Source organism: Nyctereutes procyonoides, unplaced genomic scaffold, assembly GCF_905146905.1.
Source record: "Nyctereutes procyonoides isolate TBG_1078 unplaced genomic scaffold, NYPRO_anot_genome, whole genome shotgun sequence".
NCBI lineage: Eukaryota > Metazoa > Chordata > Mammalia > Carnivora > Canidae > Nyctereutes > Nyctereutes procyonoides.
The window spans coordinates 7,074,866-7,093,365 of NW_026575135.1; the positions used below are offsets into that span (position 1 = coordinate 7,074,866).

Genomic DNA, 18,500 nt, shown 5'->3' on the forward strand with positions numbered 1-18,500 from the left:
GCCAGCAAGTGGGAAAGCTGAGAGATCTGACCCAAATCTCTCTTTATCCCACCTTGCTGCCTCATCTTGTATAACTGTAGGCTTGTATTAGCGATGTCTACTGTCAGTAAGTTCAAGTCCATCTCTGGTGCACTGTGGTCATTAAATACAAGCTTAACTGGGCATCCTGGTCTCTATTCAAAACACACTCTAACATTAATAAGCCAGGACATTTCTTCTTGCCCTGCAGATTTTTAAAAAACATCATGGCAGGGGACCTGGGTCACTCAGTAGATTAAACGTGTGACTTTTAAAAAAAAATTTATTTATTTGTGAGAGAGACAGAGAGAGAGGCAGAGACATAGGACATAGCAGAGGGAGAAGCAGGCTCGCTGTGGGGAGCCCCAGGCAGGACTCAATCCCAGGACCTGGCATCATGACCTGAGCTGAATGCAGATGCTCAACCACTGAGCCACCCAGGTGCCCCTAAACATGTGACTCTTGATTTCGGCTCAGGTCACGGGATGGAGCCAGCCCTGCGGGCCTGCCCGCCAATCACGATGGTTACATACAGACACTAGGTGGTTTCTTCATCTTCCCAAATTGGTGCCAGCCAGTAAGATGCAGGAGAAAGTAAACTGAGGATAAATCTACAGAGAAGTGAAGAAGAATAAAAATAGTTCAATGATATTTTTTTCCTAGTGTACCCTGATTCCTGCAGGCACACTCATACCTCCTCCTAGAAAACACGAAAACACAGTACAAGGCACACACGTTTTCCTGTCATATAAAGTGGTACAAATGACAACAGGACTCGAGAGGTAAAGAAAGCATCTTTCATAGGTTTATTGGTCCATTACTTTAAGTTAATTGAGGAAAAGAAACCTTTTAAATTTACAAGCTAACAGTTTGTCAAGCAATACAAATTCTTTTGTTTACCTCAAAATGTAATACTAATTTCATAGTAAACAATGGACAGAATTCTTTAATACACAGATATACGAAAAAAAGTGGACAAAACCTCGTGCCAGCATCAAAAATGCAACAAAAACTTTTTTTTTTCTTTTTACAATCTCTGGGTTCTGTAACAAAAAGAAAAAGTGACATTCTTTTTTTTTAAAGTTTGGTAGCTTCATGAAACAGAGACTTTGACCTGGAAATAAATCCCTTTTTTTGTCTACACACATTCTTGAGCACATTTTAATTTTTTTTCACAGCTTTTAATTTGGCTTGTTGGCAGCATGGAGAGAAGAGAACACATCTACACGGAGGACTTTATCAATACCTCAGAGTTGAGGGGTGGGGGAAGATTCTTCTGTTAAAATTTTAGATGTAAAGAATGGTTCCTAAAAATAAGAAGTACAGTCCATGCTTTGGACATAACCTAAGCAAAAGTTCTGAATCTCTTTTTCAACAGTTAAAATACAAGTTAGAAAGTTTGCTGGCAGTTTATTTGATAGGAAGAAATCAGAGGTACATCATCTCTCAGTGCATTCCCAACGCACAGACACCAAGGCGTCAGGCACATGGATGTACAACGGACAGGGCGGCTACGGGACCGGACCACAATCTCAGGAGTGTCCAGGTGAATGGTGCTGGCTGTTAGGAGCTGCTGGTTTGTGGTTCCACGAAGGCCCAGCTGACACAGCTGTCATTTAATCACACCGATTCACGTTTTGTTTGCAACCTACTTGCCCCTCCCTGTTTCCACGCTGGGGAAAAAGCCATCTTCCCTTTTCTCCTTCCAGTACCGTTGGGACTGCAGGGCTGGTCTGAGACTATGAACAACCTGTCAAGCAGGCTCACTGGCTTTGATAGGAAAAGCCTGTCAGAACGGACTGATGGATGTGAGTCAACACAACAGGTTTCAGGTTTTGGCATTTCGACCTATGGAGAATTTCTATCTGAAACATGCTGCTCTGACGGCCTCCCCCCACCCGCCTGCGCGCCGGTGACCTTTTAAAAAGCTATTCTGCAGAATCAGGGTAAACCATGAATATTGTCATAACCTGGAGTTCTTTGTATCTCTATGATTTGTCGATGCTGATAACCACATATCCTCTACAATCAAGAGTGTGCCGAAAGGCACTAAAGTTAATCTTTTACACTTTAAAACAAACAAACAAATAAATGAACAAAAACGGCTTAGTGGTCCCTGTGTTTCCTTACGTTATCAAAAATATCATTTGGCAATAGCAACACTTAGCTTTCTCCTCCCAAAAGGCAGCCCTAGTTATGAACCTCACTTTCCTGTTTCCTTAAGAGGGCCGACGATGTTAGACCTCTAGTATTATTAGGCTGAACAACCAATTACATTTCTAAAAACTCTTTCTATCCAGAATCTAAAACACACTAGTTGAAGAATAAGGCATATGAATAGGTGTTGACAATGCTCAAAAAGCAGAGTTAGGCTTTCAATAGTCTTGTGGCATTTTTAAAAGTCTGGGTTTGTGGATCTTCAAGTGCTAAATACGCACGCAGAGTGTTTCTACATGACACGGATACCTTATTGGTTTTGTTAAAGTTCTTTTTTTTTCCAAAGCACTTATTTACAGGATACCTAGAGTAGTAAAAACTACCTGGAAAACGTATTTCTGCTGTCGCACAGGAAGGGCTAGACAGCCATGCCCGGAATGCATTTCAAACACGTGTGATTGAGGAACAGTCGAGCTCCCTGTGACAAAGGCCCCCTCCTCCGCCTTCTCTAATGCAGACAGCCCTGCGCATGCTCTCGTCTGGGCCACTGTGGGGGAGGCCAGCCATCCGCACCAAGAGAAAGCTAACCCCCACTTGGATGGACTCCTGAGAAAAATCAGGCTTCTGGTTTATTCGCTAAATCACAAAACCACGAGGAAGCAGAGAACAAGTCCGACACGCCCGGCTCGGCGTGCCAGTTGGGCCCAGGAGATGACAGCTTCCTGAAATTTACTGGTAAATGCCACCTGCCATCTGAACGGAGAAAACCTAAGGGGGCACTTCCAATCTGCCACATCTTGAGGGCTCCAGAGAGCGAGAAGACAAACCCAAATTCCCAAAAATGTCTCGTGAACGGGCATCGCCAAAGCAAGCGCTCCTGCAGCCCAACAGTTCGATGGCTCAGTTTCCACCATGGGCGTCCGGGCGGCGGGGTGCAGGCCTGCTGTGCCCTGCCCGACCCCGGCCGGCGCCTTCCACGCCGAAGCCTTCTAACGGGGGCAGCCAGAGGGGAAAGGGCTTCGGACCCTCCCCGAGACCCAAACACACCTGGGGCTGGTGGCGGATCGCACTCCTGCGCTCTCGGGACGGAGCAGAAAGAACAACTACTCTCGGTCCAACGGATGGCGTCAAACCAAAGCCCAGGATCTTGGGGCCACGGCTGGCAGGCCAAGGCGTGGGGACCCCGGGTGTGTCCCCGGCTCCCACCCCATCCCGGGAGAGGACAGAGCCCCTCGGAAGTGGGCCTCCCTGTTGGTTCAAAACGAAGGTGGCCCCACAAGGGCATTTAAACCCCCCGTGCGGATGGGGACCCACAGAACACGGAGTTCAGCGACACGCAGGACACGCTCCAGCTGTGGCTGAAATGCGGCCTGAAGACAAACTTACATTCACCACGGTCCCCGGAGTCGTGTTCATTATTGTTATTTCACCTAAAGGCAGGAGTCTGGGGAGTTCAGCAAGCAGCACAGTGAAACACGAGCCCATCACCTCCATAATTGCACTTATCTGAGGTCACCAGGAGACAGTATTAAGTCTTATTAAAGGACAAAGGCCAACCCCAAACCTGGCTGCATAACGTGTTCCCTCCTTGTTCAGGAAGGACAGTGGTCCTTCGCTTTGGGCAGAGTAGCCTAGAATCTTCTGGCGGTTCCAGTACATGAGAAGAAGAGCAGTGTCCCTATCGACTGCTCTCTTTAGCATCGGCATCTCTAAAGCTGGCTGGGTTTCTAAGGAATTCTTTCTTCTGCCTCCGCCTGGGTTTTTAACCTGGGGGAATGAAACTTTCACCCCCACCCCTACCCGAGGGACAGTTGACAGGAGATCACTTTCCGTTCCATGGCCATGAGCCCAGGACTCAAAACCCGTCGGTGTGCCTCAGGTCAAGCATGTCCTCAAGCCAACGCCCCCGGGCTATAAATCCCAGAGAGGAGGCAGCGATCCTGACTTTGTGGGGCCAAGGAGGGTGGGGCGAGGAAGCCCCTACGAGGCCGTCTTTGGCACAGAAGTCTCTTGAGTCACTTCTCACAGGGCGATCACCTCTGTGCCCACCAAGGTGAAGGGGCAAATGCCCAGGACTGGCGGCCCTCGGGGCTGAGGGAGCCGGCCTCACTGTCCGCCTGCCATCCCTTCTTTCTGAGCCGCCAGCCTGAAGAGTTAAAGGGGCAAGGGTCCCTTCTTGGGATACACCATCACTGGCTCTCCCAGCTCCGCTCTCCGTGCTCCAGAAACATCCCAAAATAGGCAAAGACAAACCCCAAGATGCCTGAACCCCCTCTGAGCTTGTCTTCTGCCTCCAATAACATAAAGAATGCCTGCACCCTCCCCCAACACACTCCCTTTCTGACCATTCCAAAGAGGAACCCCATGGCTTTTTGGAAGGGTTGCCTCTTTCCCAACTAACCTCTACACAGGAACACTCTTGGGCTTTGGCAACTAGTAGCGGATGAGGTTCTGGTCTTCCCATAACTCTCTCCATGGTTCTTTCCAAGCACTCATTACACTGGACAACATTTTTAAAGCACACATTCCACAAGGCAAGGCTTCGCACGTTCCTGCAGATGGGCACTTGCTGCGAGGCCAGTCTAGTGCCTTCCACGAAATATCAATAGAGGGCCATCGACCCATTACTAGATACACAACCCTGTTCTACCAGCAAATTGTCAGGCCGGACCCAGACATCCAGACCCGCACCAACGTGATGGTTTAGAGGTAGCATGAAACACTGACTCACCACTCAGGGTAGATGGGCCGTCCTTACCCTTCTGCTTCAGTGGATCATTTCTAAGTGTACCAAACTGAAAAATAGCATGGCAGGAATTTAGAATGGCATGAGTGGGTCTGACGGCATGGGCCAAGTACCAAATTATACAAAAAAAAAAAAATTCAAATTTCAATTGTGACTCATTCAAGCAAGATGAAACAGAACCCAGTGGCTCTGGGCTGTCCTCCTGTCGTGCCACTGACATCACAGCAGTGGCTGCCCAAGGTCAACTCTGCAGGTGGAAGTGGGATGGAGCGATTTCGACACGCTGCATGTTGCCCGGTATCTGCCGGTTGACGTGTGTATGCAGCAGCGTTTTGGCACAGCTGCTTTGCTACAAAAATATTCCCGCCTCTTTGAGGCTCAGATTTATAATTTTAGAGGGATGAGCCATAGATGAAAGCACACATTGTGACATAGGTAGCTTCATTTCAGGAGGAAACAAAACGAGTTGCAAGATAGATCCTCTTTGTCTGTTTCGTGTTGATTTGAAGAGCAAGCTTGGTCAGAGTTTGAAGACTTGGGATGCAGCCAGCAGTCCCCAGGAATCTGGCTGCAGACTGAGGAGATTTTAGCTTATCTAGAAGCAAAGAAGTTCTCTGTTACACCTGTCATCTTCGAGGCCCAGCCAGTTACTGACTTTTCTTTCTGACCGGGGAATACCGAGGGTTAAAGCACTTCATATAGAACATTCGCGTTGAGTTTACAAAATCTCGACTGTGTCACAACAGCATACCAGCCTCTCACCGAAAGTTTTGCCCAAACATTCGGTGGACATGGTAAGAGACATTAAATTAGGAGTTTGGGGTGAGGTAAAGGCAAGCTGCACAGAGCAAATGTGGAGATGGGGCTTGGTGCATGATGCCCACCGAACCCAGCCACTGGAGAGCTACTCTGACTCCGAGACAACACAGATTCTCCACGCCAGGCCTAATCTCTACTCTGACGGCATTTAACTAGCAAAAGACAAAACACTGAAGAACTTCACAGAGAAAAAAATGCACCTTTTTTTTTTTCCATTTTACGCAAAAACAGTTTCCAATCTACTGCATTCTAGTGTCAGAAACGAGTCTGAGGAGCGCTGCCCCCCTCGGCTTCCCGAGGTATCGCGTGAGGACAAGGACGCTGGTGCTCTCCTTCTAGCACAGATGCCTACAGATGCAGACAGTAATGGTCCTGAACGAACCAGAAGCCACAAAACAGGTGCCACTCATCACAAGCAGGCAGCAGGCCACACTCACGGCTATAGGCCACTGTACATTAAGGACTTTTCACGGAGGTGCTGACGCCTCCTCCTAGGCTGAGATGAGTCAATGCCCACAGAGGTCAATTCCAGAGTCACCATGTGTCCATGGAAAATAAGAGCTGCCTTCGATTCACGCCTTCCTCAAGCCCTTGAAAGGCAAGATCCGGGCTCTCTTCCGCCACAGGCAACTCTGCTGTCCCCCAAACAGGAAACTGTAATGAGATGTCAGAATGTCAGCTGAGTTGTCTCGTTCCTCAGCTGCAAATCTCTTTAGTGTTCCATTGAAGAGGTTCCTTCACACCACGGAGGTATGCTTCTTTCGCTGAGAGATGATTATAGCCATATAGACTCCACCAAGGAATAAATACTCATGGAAAACCACTGTTGGACACGGGGTGGGGGTGGAGGGGTGGGAGGGGAAAGAAATACACCAAGGAGAGATGCTTCTGCGGCTGTTTTCTTGGTGCCACCTCTCTGGCACTACAGGGAACATTCTGGTATGGGGTGCCATGCCCTGTGTCGGTAGAAGAGTCTCTGTCCCAAGAAGGAACTTACTTGGCCTCTTGTTTCTCTTGCAGTAGTGGAATAATCGACTCCCATGCCATGAGGCACTGAAATGACAACACACACACATACACACACACACACACAGGATCAACATCAGGTTTCAGGAGCAGGCTCTTAATTCTTCTCTGATCTACCCTCTCATTGTTAATCCCCGGGTTACTCTGTCTTATTTGCCATCTATGTAATGCACGTATGTCATGTCCAACGTCTACCCGTATTATCTGTTGCTCTTAGACATGGGGGAGGTAACAGGTGTTCTGCTTTGAATACATCATCCCCGTCTCCACGAGAAAGACAGCAGGGTCTCTAAATGCACTGTCCCTAGAGCTCATAGCTGGTGAGTGGAAATGTATTCACTGAAAGAAATTCTTTCCCATCAAAAAGCTGAAAAGATAGTAGGCCACGAGCCCTCAACGGCCCCACCTCCTCAGGCAGGCTGAAGACACTGTTCTCGGTGTGGGTATGATGTGCTAAGGATGCAAATCATATTGGCCAGCCACCTGACTCAGAGGGGATGGAAACCCCGTGGACCCCAGATTTGCTTGGATGGGCCACTCTTGGCCCTCCCTAAAGGGTGGGGAGGGAGGGAACTCTATTTATTGAGTGTCATTGGGCCAACTACCATCATGTATTTTACATTCACTATTGCTCATCCCTTATAATTCTATGAAGTAGAATTATTACACACACACACACACACACACACACACACACTTCCTAGATGGAGAAAAATGAGCCCCAGAGAGGTTAACTTGCCCAAGACACGCAGCTAGTAAGCAGCAGAGCTAGTAAACGGCCCAAACAGATATTCTTTATACAACGCTAATCCCCTTTCATTCTAGATCCTTTCAAAGGGCCAAGGACTTAGAGGGACACTCTCCTGTAGGAGCACCCGACTTGGTGAAATGATCTTCCCTTTGAGCATCTCCTGCAGAGAGGCCAGAAGAACCACACAAGGCCTTCCTTAGGAGCAGCTCGGGGTGAAGGGGGACTTTGTGCTGAATCATCTGGGAAGGAGTTCCAAGCAGGCAGGAGGCCTGCTGTTTCATTTAGCAACAACATATCCCCAGTCCCTGGCGCATGGCAAGGACATGGCAGGCATCTGTTAAATGTACGTGGCAGCAGAGGGATGGTGAGGGAATGAGGGAAGGCGGTACCACTTACTGGTATGTTCTAGGCACTGAGGTATGCATTATTTCACCGTGCCTTCACAATTGTCCCATTTTACAGGTGAGGAGACAGGCACAGAGTGGCACCCCGCCTAAGGCACAGCCAGCAGAGGAATGAAACCCTGACTTGACATGGATCCTTCTAGGCTGGGGTGAGGACATGTTTCCAGAATTGTGCTGGGAATGACCGAGTTAATGCTTGTCCCACCTGATTTCAGGGTTACAGGTGCTTGTGGAATTGTGATTGGGCCATTCTTCCTTGCTGATTCTAAGCTTTCAAGGAACATTAGTATTTCTTAGCAAAAATGATCTGGGTTTAGACATGCCTGGAGCAAACTTTGAGGAGACTTTGCTGTAGCTTGATGAGAGCCCTGCGTGTGTGTGTGTCTGTGTGTGTGTATGTATGAGAGTGAGAGTGTGAGAGAGAGAGAGAGAGAGAGAGAGAGAGAGAGAAGGGTGCAGAGTCCACATCAAGGGGATTCGTGAAAAAGACCATTCTTAATAGTTTTCCTTTGTAATCCTTTTTTGGAGGATTATTTACAAACAGTATCTTGATAAGGATTCAGGACACAGCTAAAGGGGTCTATGGCACCGTGAAAGTGAAGAACCCCTGCGTGCAGAACCACAAAGCAGCTCAGACTACCCCCAAAGCCTCCGCTCCCTGGACCAGGCCCGCACTCCAGGCCTTCTGACGCGGGAGCACGGCCTGTGGGTACCTGGATGGGCCCTGCTCCCCATCCCAGCGCCTCATCCCACGCGGGGCCACCAAGACCAGACACAGAGGAAGGGGGGAGGCGGGGCTGCCAGGGTCTCAGCTCCTGGGTGACTGGCTGGGCCTCCCAAAAGGCTCTGGCTGTTCCAAGTGCTCCCCTAACGAGAGGGCTGGGGTCTCGCCGGTGCACCCGTTACCTTCTCGTAATATTGGATGTTCTTGTCAGCCATTCCCATGAGCAGCTGCCGGAAGTCCTGCCTCTTATTGCTCTGCCACCTTTCCATGTCAGCTTTCAGATCCGCGTTGAAACACTCCATTCGATCCTGACATTTCTCAACGTCTGCGGGCACCTGGAGGGGGACGTATACATTGGTACTCTGCACGCGCAACTGGGGACTCCGTGCCCTGGGCTCCCCACCATGAACGCACCCCCTCCTTGGGGGGGCATGTATTTGACGGCAGAGCCTTGGGTTTTCAGGTCTAAGAAGGAATTCTGAAAAGCCCACTCCTGACCCCAATCTTCAAACCCAGCCAAGCACCACAGGGACTCTTGGGGGAAATACCCACTCTTTACAAACAGGAAGAAGAAACACTGCAATTCGGAGTCCTAGATCTTTGGCTGTTGCTTTTTTTTTTTTTTTTTAACATCTTAACGTAAAACTGTGTGCAGGTTTCACAAATATCCAGCAGCATTTGGCGCTGCCCCGCTACTCTCCGCAGTCCTATAAGTGAAACAGGGAGAGGCTTCCCCATAACCACAGGAACTATTCCATTACCTGTGACGTCTGACAACGCCTACCCTCATTCACCACACAATTAACTGCAATTACAAGACTATCGGCCCACTTCTTCCTCCAAGCCCCAAGAAAACTAAAGGCCTGTCTATGCTTCCCCTCGTCCCACCCCCAAAATAGCAGATAATCAAAAATGATGAGTTTCGGTTAGGGAATTCTGAGGAAATGGGAGGAAAATCATTTATGTGTGTCAAAAGAATCTGAAACATGAAGAAGAAATGTAGAGCAGGCTGGTTCAAGTTTTTCTCAAAGAAGTCTAGAAGGCCTTCTCGAAATGGAACAGTTGGAGAGCCTCGTGGCTACCCAGGTCCCCAGAGCACAAAGCTGGCTCCCCTCCTCACGCAAGAGCTCCACGGGGCCCTGCGGTGGCCCAGGCGGCCCACCTGCCAGATGCTCTGCGACGGCAAATGAGGTCCTGTGCGTTGAGTGTCGGGGCCTGTGATCCCCAAAACTCTCCGAGCCACGGTGGCCATCAGGGGTCAATCTCTACCCCGCAGGGCAGTTTTCTACCCAGGCCCGATGGGCAAGGAGAAGACCCAGAAAAACCAATAAAGGGAGGGTCGAGGCCGAGGGAGCCGGCCACATTCGGGGCAGGGCTTCCAGAAGTGCCGAGGGCCGCCCGGAGCCGGGGCGGCCGGGTTCACACAGGCCAGGCCTGGGAGCCGACGCGGGGCACGGGGGGCGGGAGGAGTCGGACAGAAGGCAGCGGGAGGCCTCCTGGGCAATTTAAAAGGAAGGAGCTTTTCTTCAAAGCGGGAGGGAAGCCTTTACAAAGTGCGAAGCCCCTAGAAGAAAGACAAAGGACTCGACTTTTTCTTCTGACGCCATGAGCGAAGTCACTTTTGTCTTTCTCCGCGGCCTCGCCCATCACGGTTGCCCAGCTCGGGGAAACTGAGGAACGGGCGCGCCGCCGCCCCTGCCGTCCCTCTGGAGCCTCCTCCACAACCGTGTGGGCCTCCCCCGCCGCCAGGCCCGGGCCCGCCCTTCCTCCTGCCCGGCCGCTCCCCTCCGCCCGGCCCGAGAAAGTTCCAGTAGCCGCGGCCGGTGGGGAAAGCGAAGCTGTGGGAAGAGAGGGAGACCGGGGCCTGCCCCAGAGGAGCTGCCCCAGGGCGGTTCCCGGCCGTCCTGAAGCCGCCAGCTCTGGGCCTGGTGGTGACCTGGGCCTCGTTCGGGAAGCACCTGGCGGCGTAGGCAGGTCTTGTCCAGACTGCCCCAGGCCGGCGGGGAAGGGAAGGAGCGTGCCCGGGCACTAGGGGAGGGCACCGCAGCCGGCACTTCCCTCTGAGCCGCGGAGGAGGTCAGGCCTCCTCGAAGAAGGACCGCTGAGGCCGGGGCGCCTGGGTGGCTCGGCGGGTTGGGCATCTGGCTCCAATTCAGCTCAGGTCGTGACCTCAGGATCAGGAGATGGGGCCTGGCTTCGGGCTCCACGCTCAGCGCAGAGTCTGCTTGAATTTCTCTCTCCCCTCTCCCTCTGCCCCTCCCCACGCCAGTGTGCGCACTCTGTCTCTCAAATAAATAAATAAATAAATAAATAAATAAATAAATAAATAAATAAATAAATAAATATTTTTTATTATTTATTTGAGAGAGAGAGCGAGCATGAGTAAGAGAGAGCACAACCCAGGGCAGAGGCAGAGGGAGAGGGAGAAGCAGACTCCCCGTGGAGCAGGGAGCCTGGTGTAGGGCTCCATCCCAGGATGCTGGGATCGTGACCTGAGCTGAAGGCAGACTGAGCCACCCAAGCAGCCTGATAAATAAATCTTCGAGAAGAAAAGAGAAAAATGACTGAGGCAACAGTAGGAAGAAGGTAGTGACAGGAAATGCGAGTGAGTGGGTAGACTGTATCTGGACCCGCCTCAGGAATCGCTCACAGGCCACGGCACCCACAAATGGCACAGAGAGAGAACTCCAGCTGGCAAGACGGTGGAGGGCAGTAAGGAGATGAGAAGCCTGGGTTCCCGAGTCCAGGTTTTCTCAGTTTCACTTCACATGTGCCCCCTTTTTAGAAAACAGCAAAGCCTGTGCTTCCTCTAACTATGCAGAAAGTTCTAGAACCAGACTTCCGGAGTTGGAATAGCATGTCTACCACTTCCTACATGGGTGACGTGGGGCCTCTCCAGACCTCAGCTTCTGTTTCTAGATAATACCAAACCACCCTGTAAGGTTCCTAGGAGGTTAAACAAGATAATGTGCATAAAATACTTGGTGCCTGGCATAGATTAAATGCTCCACCAACACTTTGTAGCTCTGATTGGTGTCCGTGTTGTAAAATTGTTCATAGGAAGATAATTGCCCTGTGCATAGCCCCCCCCCCGACCGAGAATGGATGTCATATGAAAAGGTTTTTCTGTTTTCCAAAAATAAATATTATTAAATACGTTCTTTCAAACCCTACACCACCCTTCACCTGTACCACCTCACCTCGAGGTTTTGCCAGAGATCAGGGATGAGTCAACACCAAAATACGTTGGCGTGAGATCATCCTGGGTGCCCTGGAACCAGGGTGGTGGCTCTACCATCACAAGGGAGAGGACAAATGAGGCCAACCTGGCAGAGACAGAACGACACGTGTGGCAACCAACTGCACGTGAGAAATAAGATACCGGAAGTCAGGAGGGAGCGAGTAGCTCGTAGCCTGGGTGACAAGGATGGCAGCAGAGCAGATAGGGCTTGGGGTAAAGGGCAGGTACACGGACCACGGAGAGGAGGCAGTGTACCTCCTCCACAGGAGGGGCTGAGACAACTCAACAACAGCAACAACAACAACCTGATTTTAATATGAGCTAAGGACTTAAATAGACATTTATGCAAAGAAGATCTACCAGTGACCAACGGGCATAGGAAAGGGTGCTCCACGGCCCCAGTCAGTAGGGAAATGCAAACTAAAACCTCAGTGAGGACCATCTCACATCCATTAAGATGGCTACTAACAACAACGACAAAATAACAATTGTTGGCCAGGATGGAGAAAACTGGAACCCCTGCACATGTGTAAAACAGTATGGCGCTACCTCAAGAAATAAAGAAAGAAAAGGAAAAAAAAAAAAAAGAATTGCCCTACAACCCAGCAACTCCATTCTGGGGGTATGCCCACAGGACTGGAAGCGGAGTCTCACAGAGGTATCTGTGCACTCACACTCACCGCAGCATTATTCCCAACAGACAAAGGTAGAGACACCGAGTGCCCGTCCACAGATGGATAAACAAAAAGGGGTACGTGTGCATGGAGTGGAGCGCTAGTCAGCCTTAAAGAGAAAGGAAATTCTGATGCTTGCTAAAACATGGATGAACCCTGAGGACATCATGCTAAGTGGAATAAGTCAGTTACCAAAAAACAAAGAGTATACGATTCTACTTACAAGAGGTGCTGAGCAGTCAATGTCACAGAGACAGAGACAACAGTGGTGGCCAGGGGAAGGGGAAACGGATGATTTAATGGGGAGAGTTCCAGTTCCCCCAAAATGACAAGAGTTTTGGAGATCCATTACACAACACTGGATTTACTTAACACTGCTGAATTGTACACTTAAAAATGGTTCAGACGGTATTTTTGGTGGTGTGTGTTTTGCCAGGATTCAAAAGTTTTTAATATATGCGGAAATCAAAGAGGAGGTTGGGGGCAGTGGTTGAAGGATAGAATTCATGGGGAAGCCTAAGAACGTGCAGGGTTAGTACAGGGGATCAGCCAGGATTACTAACAAAGATGAGCAGAGAAGCAGAAAGTGAGTCACGGTGGGCAGAGCCATAGAGGCACGAGGATGGAGGGGTGAGGAGGAGGAGGAGAGGGAGGAAGGGCTGAAGAGAAGAGACTATGAGGAAGTGGGAATTGGGATGAACTGTCCAGGAGACCAGCTGAAGGTGCCCAACTTGACGGAGACGAAGGCAGCTGGCGTTCTCCTCACTTTGTCTCTCTCTAGCTGGTGTTTTCGTGACAATCGGTTCACAGACCAGGAACATCTCGCATCGCTTATCTCCATGTTTTCATTTTTTGACTGAGGTGCCGTTAGAGTTGTGCTATCCTGTGTCTGAAGGATGTTGAGACAGAACTATTCAATGCTACTGGTTGGCTCTCGCTTATCACAAGACACCAACAAGAAGAGAAATTACCAGGTAAGACCTCAAAAGACAACGCTTCTAAATAGAGACAAGGCTCCATTTTTCACAATGGTTCCCTGCTCTCGCAGGAGAATTTCCAGTACAGAATAAGTGTAGGTGGAGCAATGGGAGAAGGGAAATGTGGGATGAGCTTAAGCATTTTTTGTGTGTTGGGGGGGTCGGGAGGGGGGGAAGCAAATTCACTCAACGCTCATTTAAACAATGAGCTCTCCCAGGTACCAGGTATTTCCAGGCCCTATAATATAAATCTCTAATAAGTTTCCTCCTCGGAATGAGGCTGCAGATGTCAGGTTATCTACTCCCTTGATGACAGTAGGTTAGTAAAGTCCCTAAAGATTATATAAGGCAGACACAATCCCAAGACTTAGGGGAGAGAGGCTTCATGGCTGCTTCGGGACACGTCCCAGGACCAATGATGGAACCAACTCAAGACGGCGGCAGTTTCTCGGCCACACGCTGCTGAGTGAAAGGTGGGGCGGAGCTTCCTCACTGGTGCTGTGTGAAATTAGCAGTATTGATCCCCCAGCCCCCTGGGAAGCCAGAGTCCCAGGCTGGTCACCTCATTTCAAGCAACCTGGACTGTTTGTCCCAGTGCACTATACAAATATTTTCATTTTCTACGTGAGTCAGAGATGAAAAAAGTTGAGAAAACACTGAGATGGGGTAAAGATCAATAAGAGGCTACTACTGAACTGGGCAAAGAGGAAGTCACCGGTGCCCTGAAAGAATGCTTTAAACACACACACGCGCACGCACACACACACACACATTTCAGAGAGCGGCCAGTAAGGCAGAAGAAGTGAGTGCCCAAGATGGGGTGGAGAGCAGGTGCACTGGCAACAGGAGCCCTGAGCTCACCTGCATGAGGACTGGAAGGAACTCCCAGGCCCAGAGGTGAAGACCCAAGAGAAGGTCTACAATCCCTCTCCCAGCCCCGCTACTGTGCACCTACACGTGCAACCTCTACCTCAGGGGACCAAGGCTTGCTGGGAGCCCCCAAGTGGGGGTAGAGGCCTCCAGCTCTGGAGCCACACACATCTGAGGGCCAATTCTAGGCCCGCCCCTCATTAGCTTCGGTGCGTATATGATGTAATTCCCCGAGCCCTGGTTCCTCATCTGTACAATGGGAACAACCGTATTATAGGACGTGTTGTAGGAATCACATGGGAAGGTGACCGAGTCCTGCCTTTCTTTTTGTTTTTTATTTTTTATTTACTCTTGAGAAACACAGAGAGAGGCAGAGGGAGAAGCAGGCTCCCTGTGAGGAGCCTGATGCAGGACTCCATCGCGGGACCCGGGATCACGCCCTGAACTGAAGGCAGGCGCCCAACCACTGAGCCACCCAGGTGTCCCCCATCCTCCCCTTCCTTGGCTGACAGTGCCTCCAGCTTTCTAAGCCAGGCTGGGATCACAGCCTCTGTGGAGAGGATGGGGAGACACCAGGCATGTCTCTCCTTGCTCATCCGAAGCGTCTGAAGACGACAGATGCTCCTGCAAAACTCTCAGGTCTGTACAAGCTCCACGGGAACAAGTCTCCTTGCCCCCATCTTGCTGTAGAACTAGAGCTCTTGCTCCCCGCCTCGGTGCATAGCCCAGGACGCTCGCCATGCTAGGGGTTCTGAAAGCTCTGAAAGGCTCGTGGTCTTTAAGAGGTTTGGCCAAGTAATCCCGAGCTCCACTTCCCTTCTCTACTTCTGCTCACCCTGAGGAGCAACAGCTCAGAACACCCTCTTCTCTGCTCCTGCTCACCTCCCCATAACGTTAACCTTCTCATCTCCAAGACCTACCTGTTTCCAGCAGCTTCTTCACCTGCCCCCGGACCCACTACGAGGCCACTTGTGGGGCAGGGCTTACAATAGCATCCTTCTCTGTATCCACCAACCCCTATCTTTTTTTTTTTAATCTTTTGAAGATAACTGTAAGATTTTTATAAAGCATTCTCTCTTGCGTCCCTCCTTTGTTCTTTTTTGGAATCACATGAATAGATCAGCATTGAAAAGAGTCCATCGCAGAATGGAGTAGAACGCGCACGTCCCTCCATGGTTTATGCCTATTGTTCACGCTAGTATGTGAGCCTCCTGTTCAGTTTCTAAAGCAATTCTCCTTGGCTTCTCTTTGTGTCTAGTAACAGCTTTGATACTCCCTTCTGGCTTCTAGAGAGGATTACAGTTGAAGATGTACGCAAGTCTGCCGTCCTAACAAGTACATCAGAAGGCAGCCCACCAAGTGCCCATAATTTCTCTGGCCTCAAAGTTCAAATGAGGAAGCCAAGTCTACACAATCCAAAGGTCCACTTGCCATAGAAGAAACCACCTCGGGGTCTGCTGAGTTTTCTCAACCCTAAAAACAAAGCAAAACTCTCAATTCTGTGATACTAACATTTGCCCTCAGCTCTAGACCTCATCCCTGCACACCGCCAAGCCTCTCCTTCCTCCTCACACAGCTGCTCCAGTGTGAAATTCGCAGTGAGGGCCATGGAGACCCACAAGGCCATTTCTTTCTTCTGGGTTTTGGAGAAGTGGTCAGCTGCTGGTACCACTTCATGGCTTCACAAAAATCAACTTTCCCTCTCTCTTTAGAGAAACTTCAAGATTTCAACCTCAAAACAAGGCTAAGTCCCCAGGCTTGCTGAGTCTCTCAGATGTTAACAAACCCAGGCCCCTGTGAAAATTGCCTGTCTTTGGGCAAGAATCCTCTCCTCCTTGGCATCCCCATGACCAACCTGTGAACAATCTTGCTCCCACTCTAGTCACAGATAGCACAGTCCACAGGGTCCTGGGGGTAAGAATCTGCCCTGACCCACTTCTTGACATCAAGGCTTCCTCTCACCACCAGCAGCTCTGGGAAACCACACAAAACAAGACACAGCAAAATGTTCAGCTACTCAGACATCTGAGAAGGACGTCTCTCTACCTGTGAAAGGGCTGTTAGGGAGGACAGGCATTTGGGAGGGCTGGGAATGCAGGGGAGACTTTAGGACACAAGGTAGCCATGCCCAAAACTGTGCAGCCCAAAAAAATTAATTAATTAAGCAAAATTTTTTTAAAAAGCCACAAGGGCAACAAACCAGGAAAACAAAGTTTGCAGTCGACATTCCTCCTGGAGGCGAGTGAAGCTAGTCTTTTTCTTTTTCTTTTTCTTTTTTTTTTTATGGGAAGCTAGTCTGTTCCTGCACACACTGTGGTGACCTTCGTAACAATCACATGTATGAAGTCCACAAGGGCTATTGAGCAAACCAACCCAAGGTGGAGGACACAGCGGGGATTTGAACCCAGAGCCATCGGAGTCTAAATCCTGTGCTCTTTGGACCAAAGCCTATCCGAATGGGGAGGCCACCAATGGAGCCCTCTGCTGTCCACCAAAGGAGCTGCTGCCTCAGATTCAAAACCGGTGGCACAATTTCTGCTGTGGGATCACACTCACTGGTACGCCACCATCACGACAGGCCCTGTTTTGTGAACTACCACAATTTGTTAATTGCCACAATTGTTAAGTAAGGGACAATATTAATGTTGGCATGGCTCGCATCCCACCAGAAAGAGGGAAGACGAGGCTGCCTACCCACGTGCGCTCAGAGAAGGCAGCACGTTCAGAGCCACTGGTTAGTCTCACTGGCTGGAAAGAAACCCGTCCCCCGCCCCCTCCTCCCCCCGCGAACTCCTGCGGGTCAAGAGAATGAGCCGTATGGCAGATGCTCCCAGAAGGGACAGCAGCAGCAAGAGGAAAGTCCTCGGCTCCATCTGCCACAAGGCAGCGCAGGCCAGGGCACAGCCAGCGTTCAATGTGGCGCACTATTCACGACCTTCGGCTCCTGTCTGTACAAAGGAACGGTTCCCTACAGAGCTGAACATGTATCAGCCTCCGAGAAAGCAGCCTCCGAGAAAGTTCGTATTCAGTGCTGAGCGGAGACGAATGCTGACAGAAAGTCTTTTAGATACGGGATCTTCGAGCTTCCAAACTAGGGCAGCAGCAGAACTTGCTGCCAGTCTCTCCCTCCTTAGCCAGGAAAAGTGACTTCTAGGTTTATACTGGAAAGCTAAGTTGTTAGAGTGACATTTTGAGGGGTGCCTGGCTGGCTCAGTCAGTTAAGCTGACTCTTGATCTCAGCCCTGGTCTTGATCTTAGGGTTGGGAGTTCAAGCCCAGCGTGGAGCCTACCTGAAAAAAAAAAAGAAAAGAAAAGAAAAGAAAAAGAAAGAAAAAAGAAATTTTGAAGCACAGGAACACAATACTTCATGTCACTCCTTTAAATGGCACCATGCTCCAGAATATGGCTAGGAACTAGTCAAGGGAACAGGTAGCTGGAAGCAGAGGGCTCTGTGCACAGAGCTGCATTCCCATCACGGTCCCCCTGGTGACACACAGGACAGAAGCAGGCCTGTGGCCAGAGGAATGGAAGAGAGGTGCCTAGCATCCTGGCCATGTCCCAGCTGCACACACGGGGCCGATGACAAGAATCCCCATCCTTATCTCCTGGCTTTCCATCAGATATATGCAACCTTCAGTCTGTATAGATCCCTATGGGTGACACAGGGAGCAAGGCCAAAACGTGTATTGTGCACCTGCTACGTCCCGCACACTGGGACACCAGGCAGCCGCAGAGCTAGGCAATTCATCGTGCTGCTTTGTGGCTCATTCCTCACCCGTGAAACAGGGAAAGAACAATGCCTTCCCCCTGGGCCTCAGATGACTGCTGTGGTGATCATGTGAGGCAAATCATAAAAAGAAAGAAAAAAAAAAGTTCCATATGGAGTCAAGGCGTGCCATTTCTGAGGTGTGGGTTTCCAATTTCCAAAGCTGGTTCCTTTCCAGCAGCATCTCGCCTCGGCTACAGCAGCAGCAAGAACCAAGGCAGAGGGAGACGAACGGTTCTGATGTCAAATGACTTCCCCGAACCTTGGGCCTCTGAGATTTATCTTTTGAATAACATTCCCTACCCCTACCCCTTGTTTTGAAAACAG

General features: G+C 50.1%; 1 protein-coding gene across 2 annotated transcripts in view; it reads right to left on the reverse strand.

Annotated features, from left to right (window-relative positions):
* Positions 1-801: 801 nt before the first annotated feature.
* The window catches only part of SNX30 (sorting nexin family member 30), a 107,992-nt gene continuing 90,293 nt past the window's right edge, over positions 802-18,500 (reverse strand). Inside the window, exons 8-9 of one of the 2 annotated variants that reach the window (XM_055302247.1) lie at positions 8,828-8,980; positions 802-6,394 (exon numbers count right to left, since the gene is read on the reverse strand). In XM_055302247.1, coding sequence (XP_055158222.1) covers positions 6,275-6,394; positions 8,828-8,980 — 273 coding nt within the window. In that variant the 3' untranslated portion in view covers positions 802-6,274. Of the gene's footprint in view, positions 6,794-8,827; positions 8,981-18,500 lie in introns of both variants that reach the window. The other variant, XM_055302248.1, reaches the window with a different exon arrangement.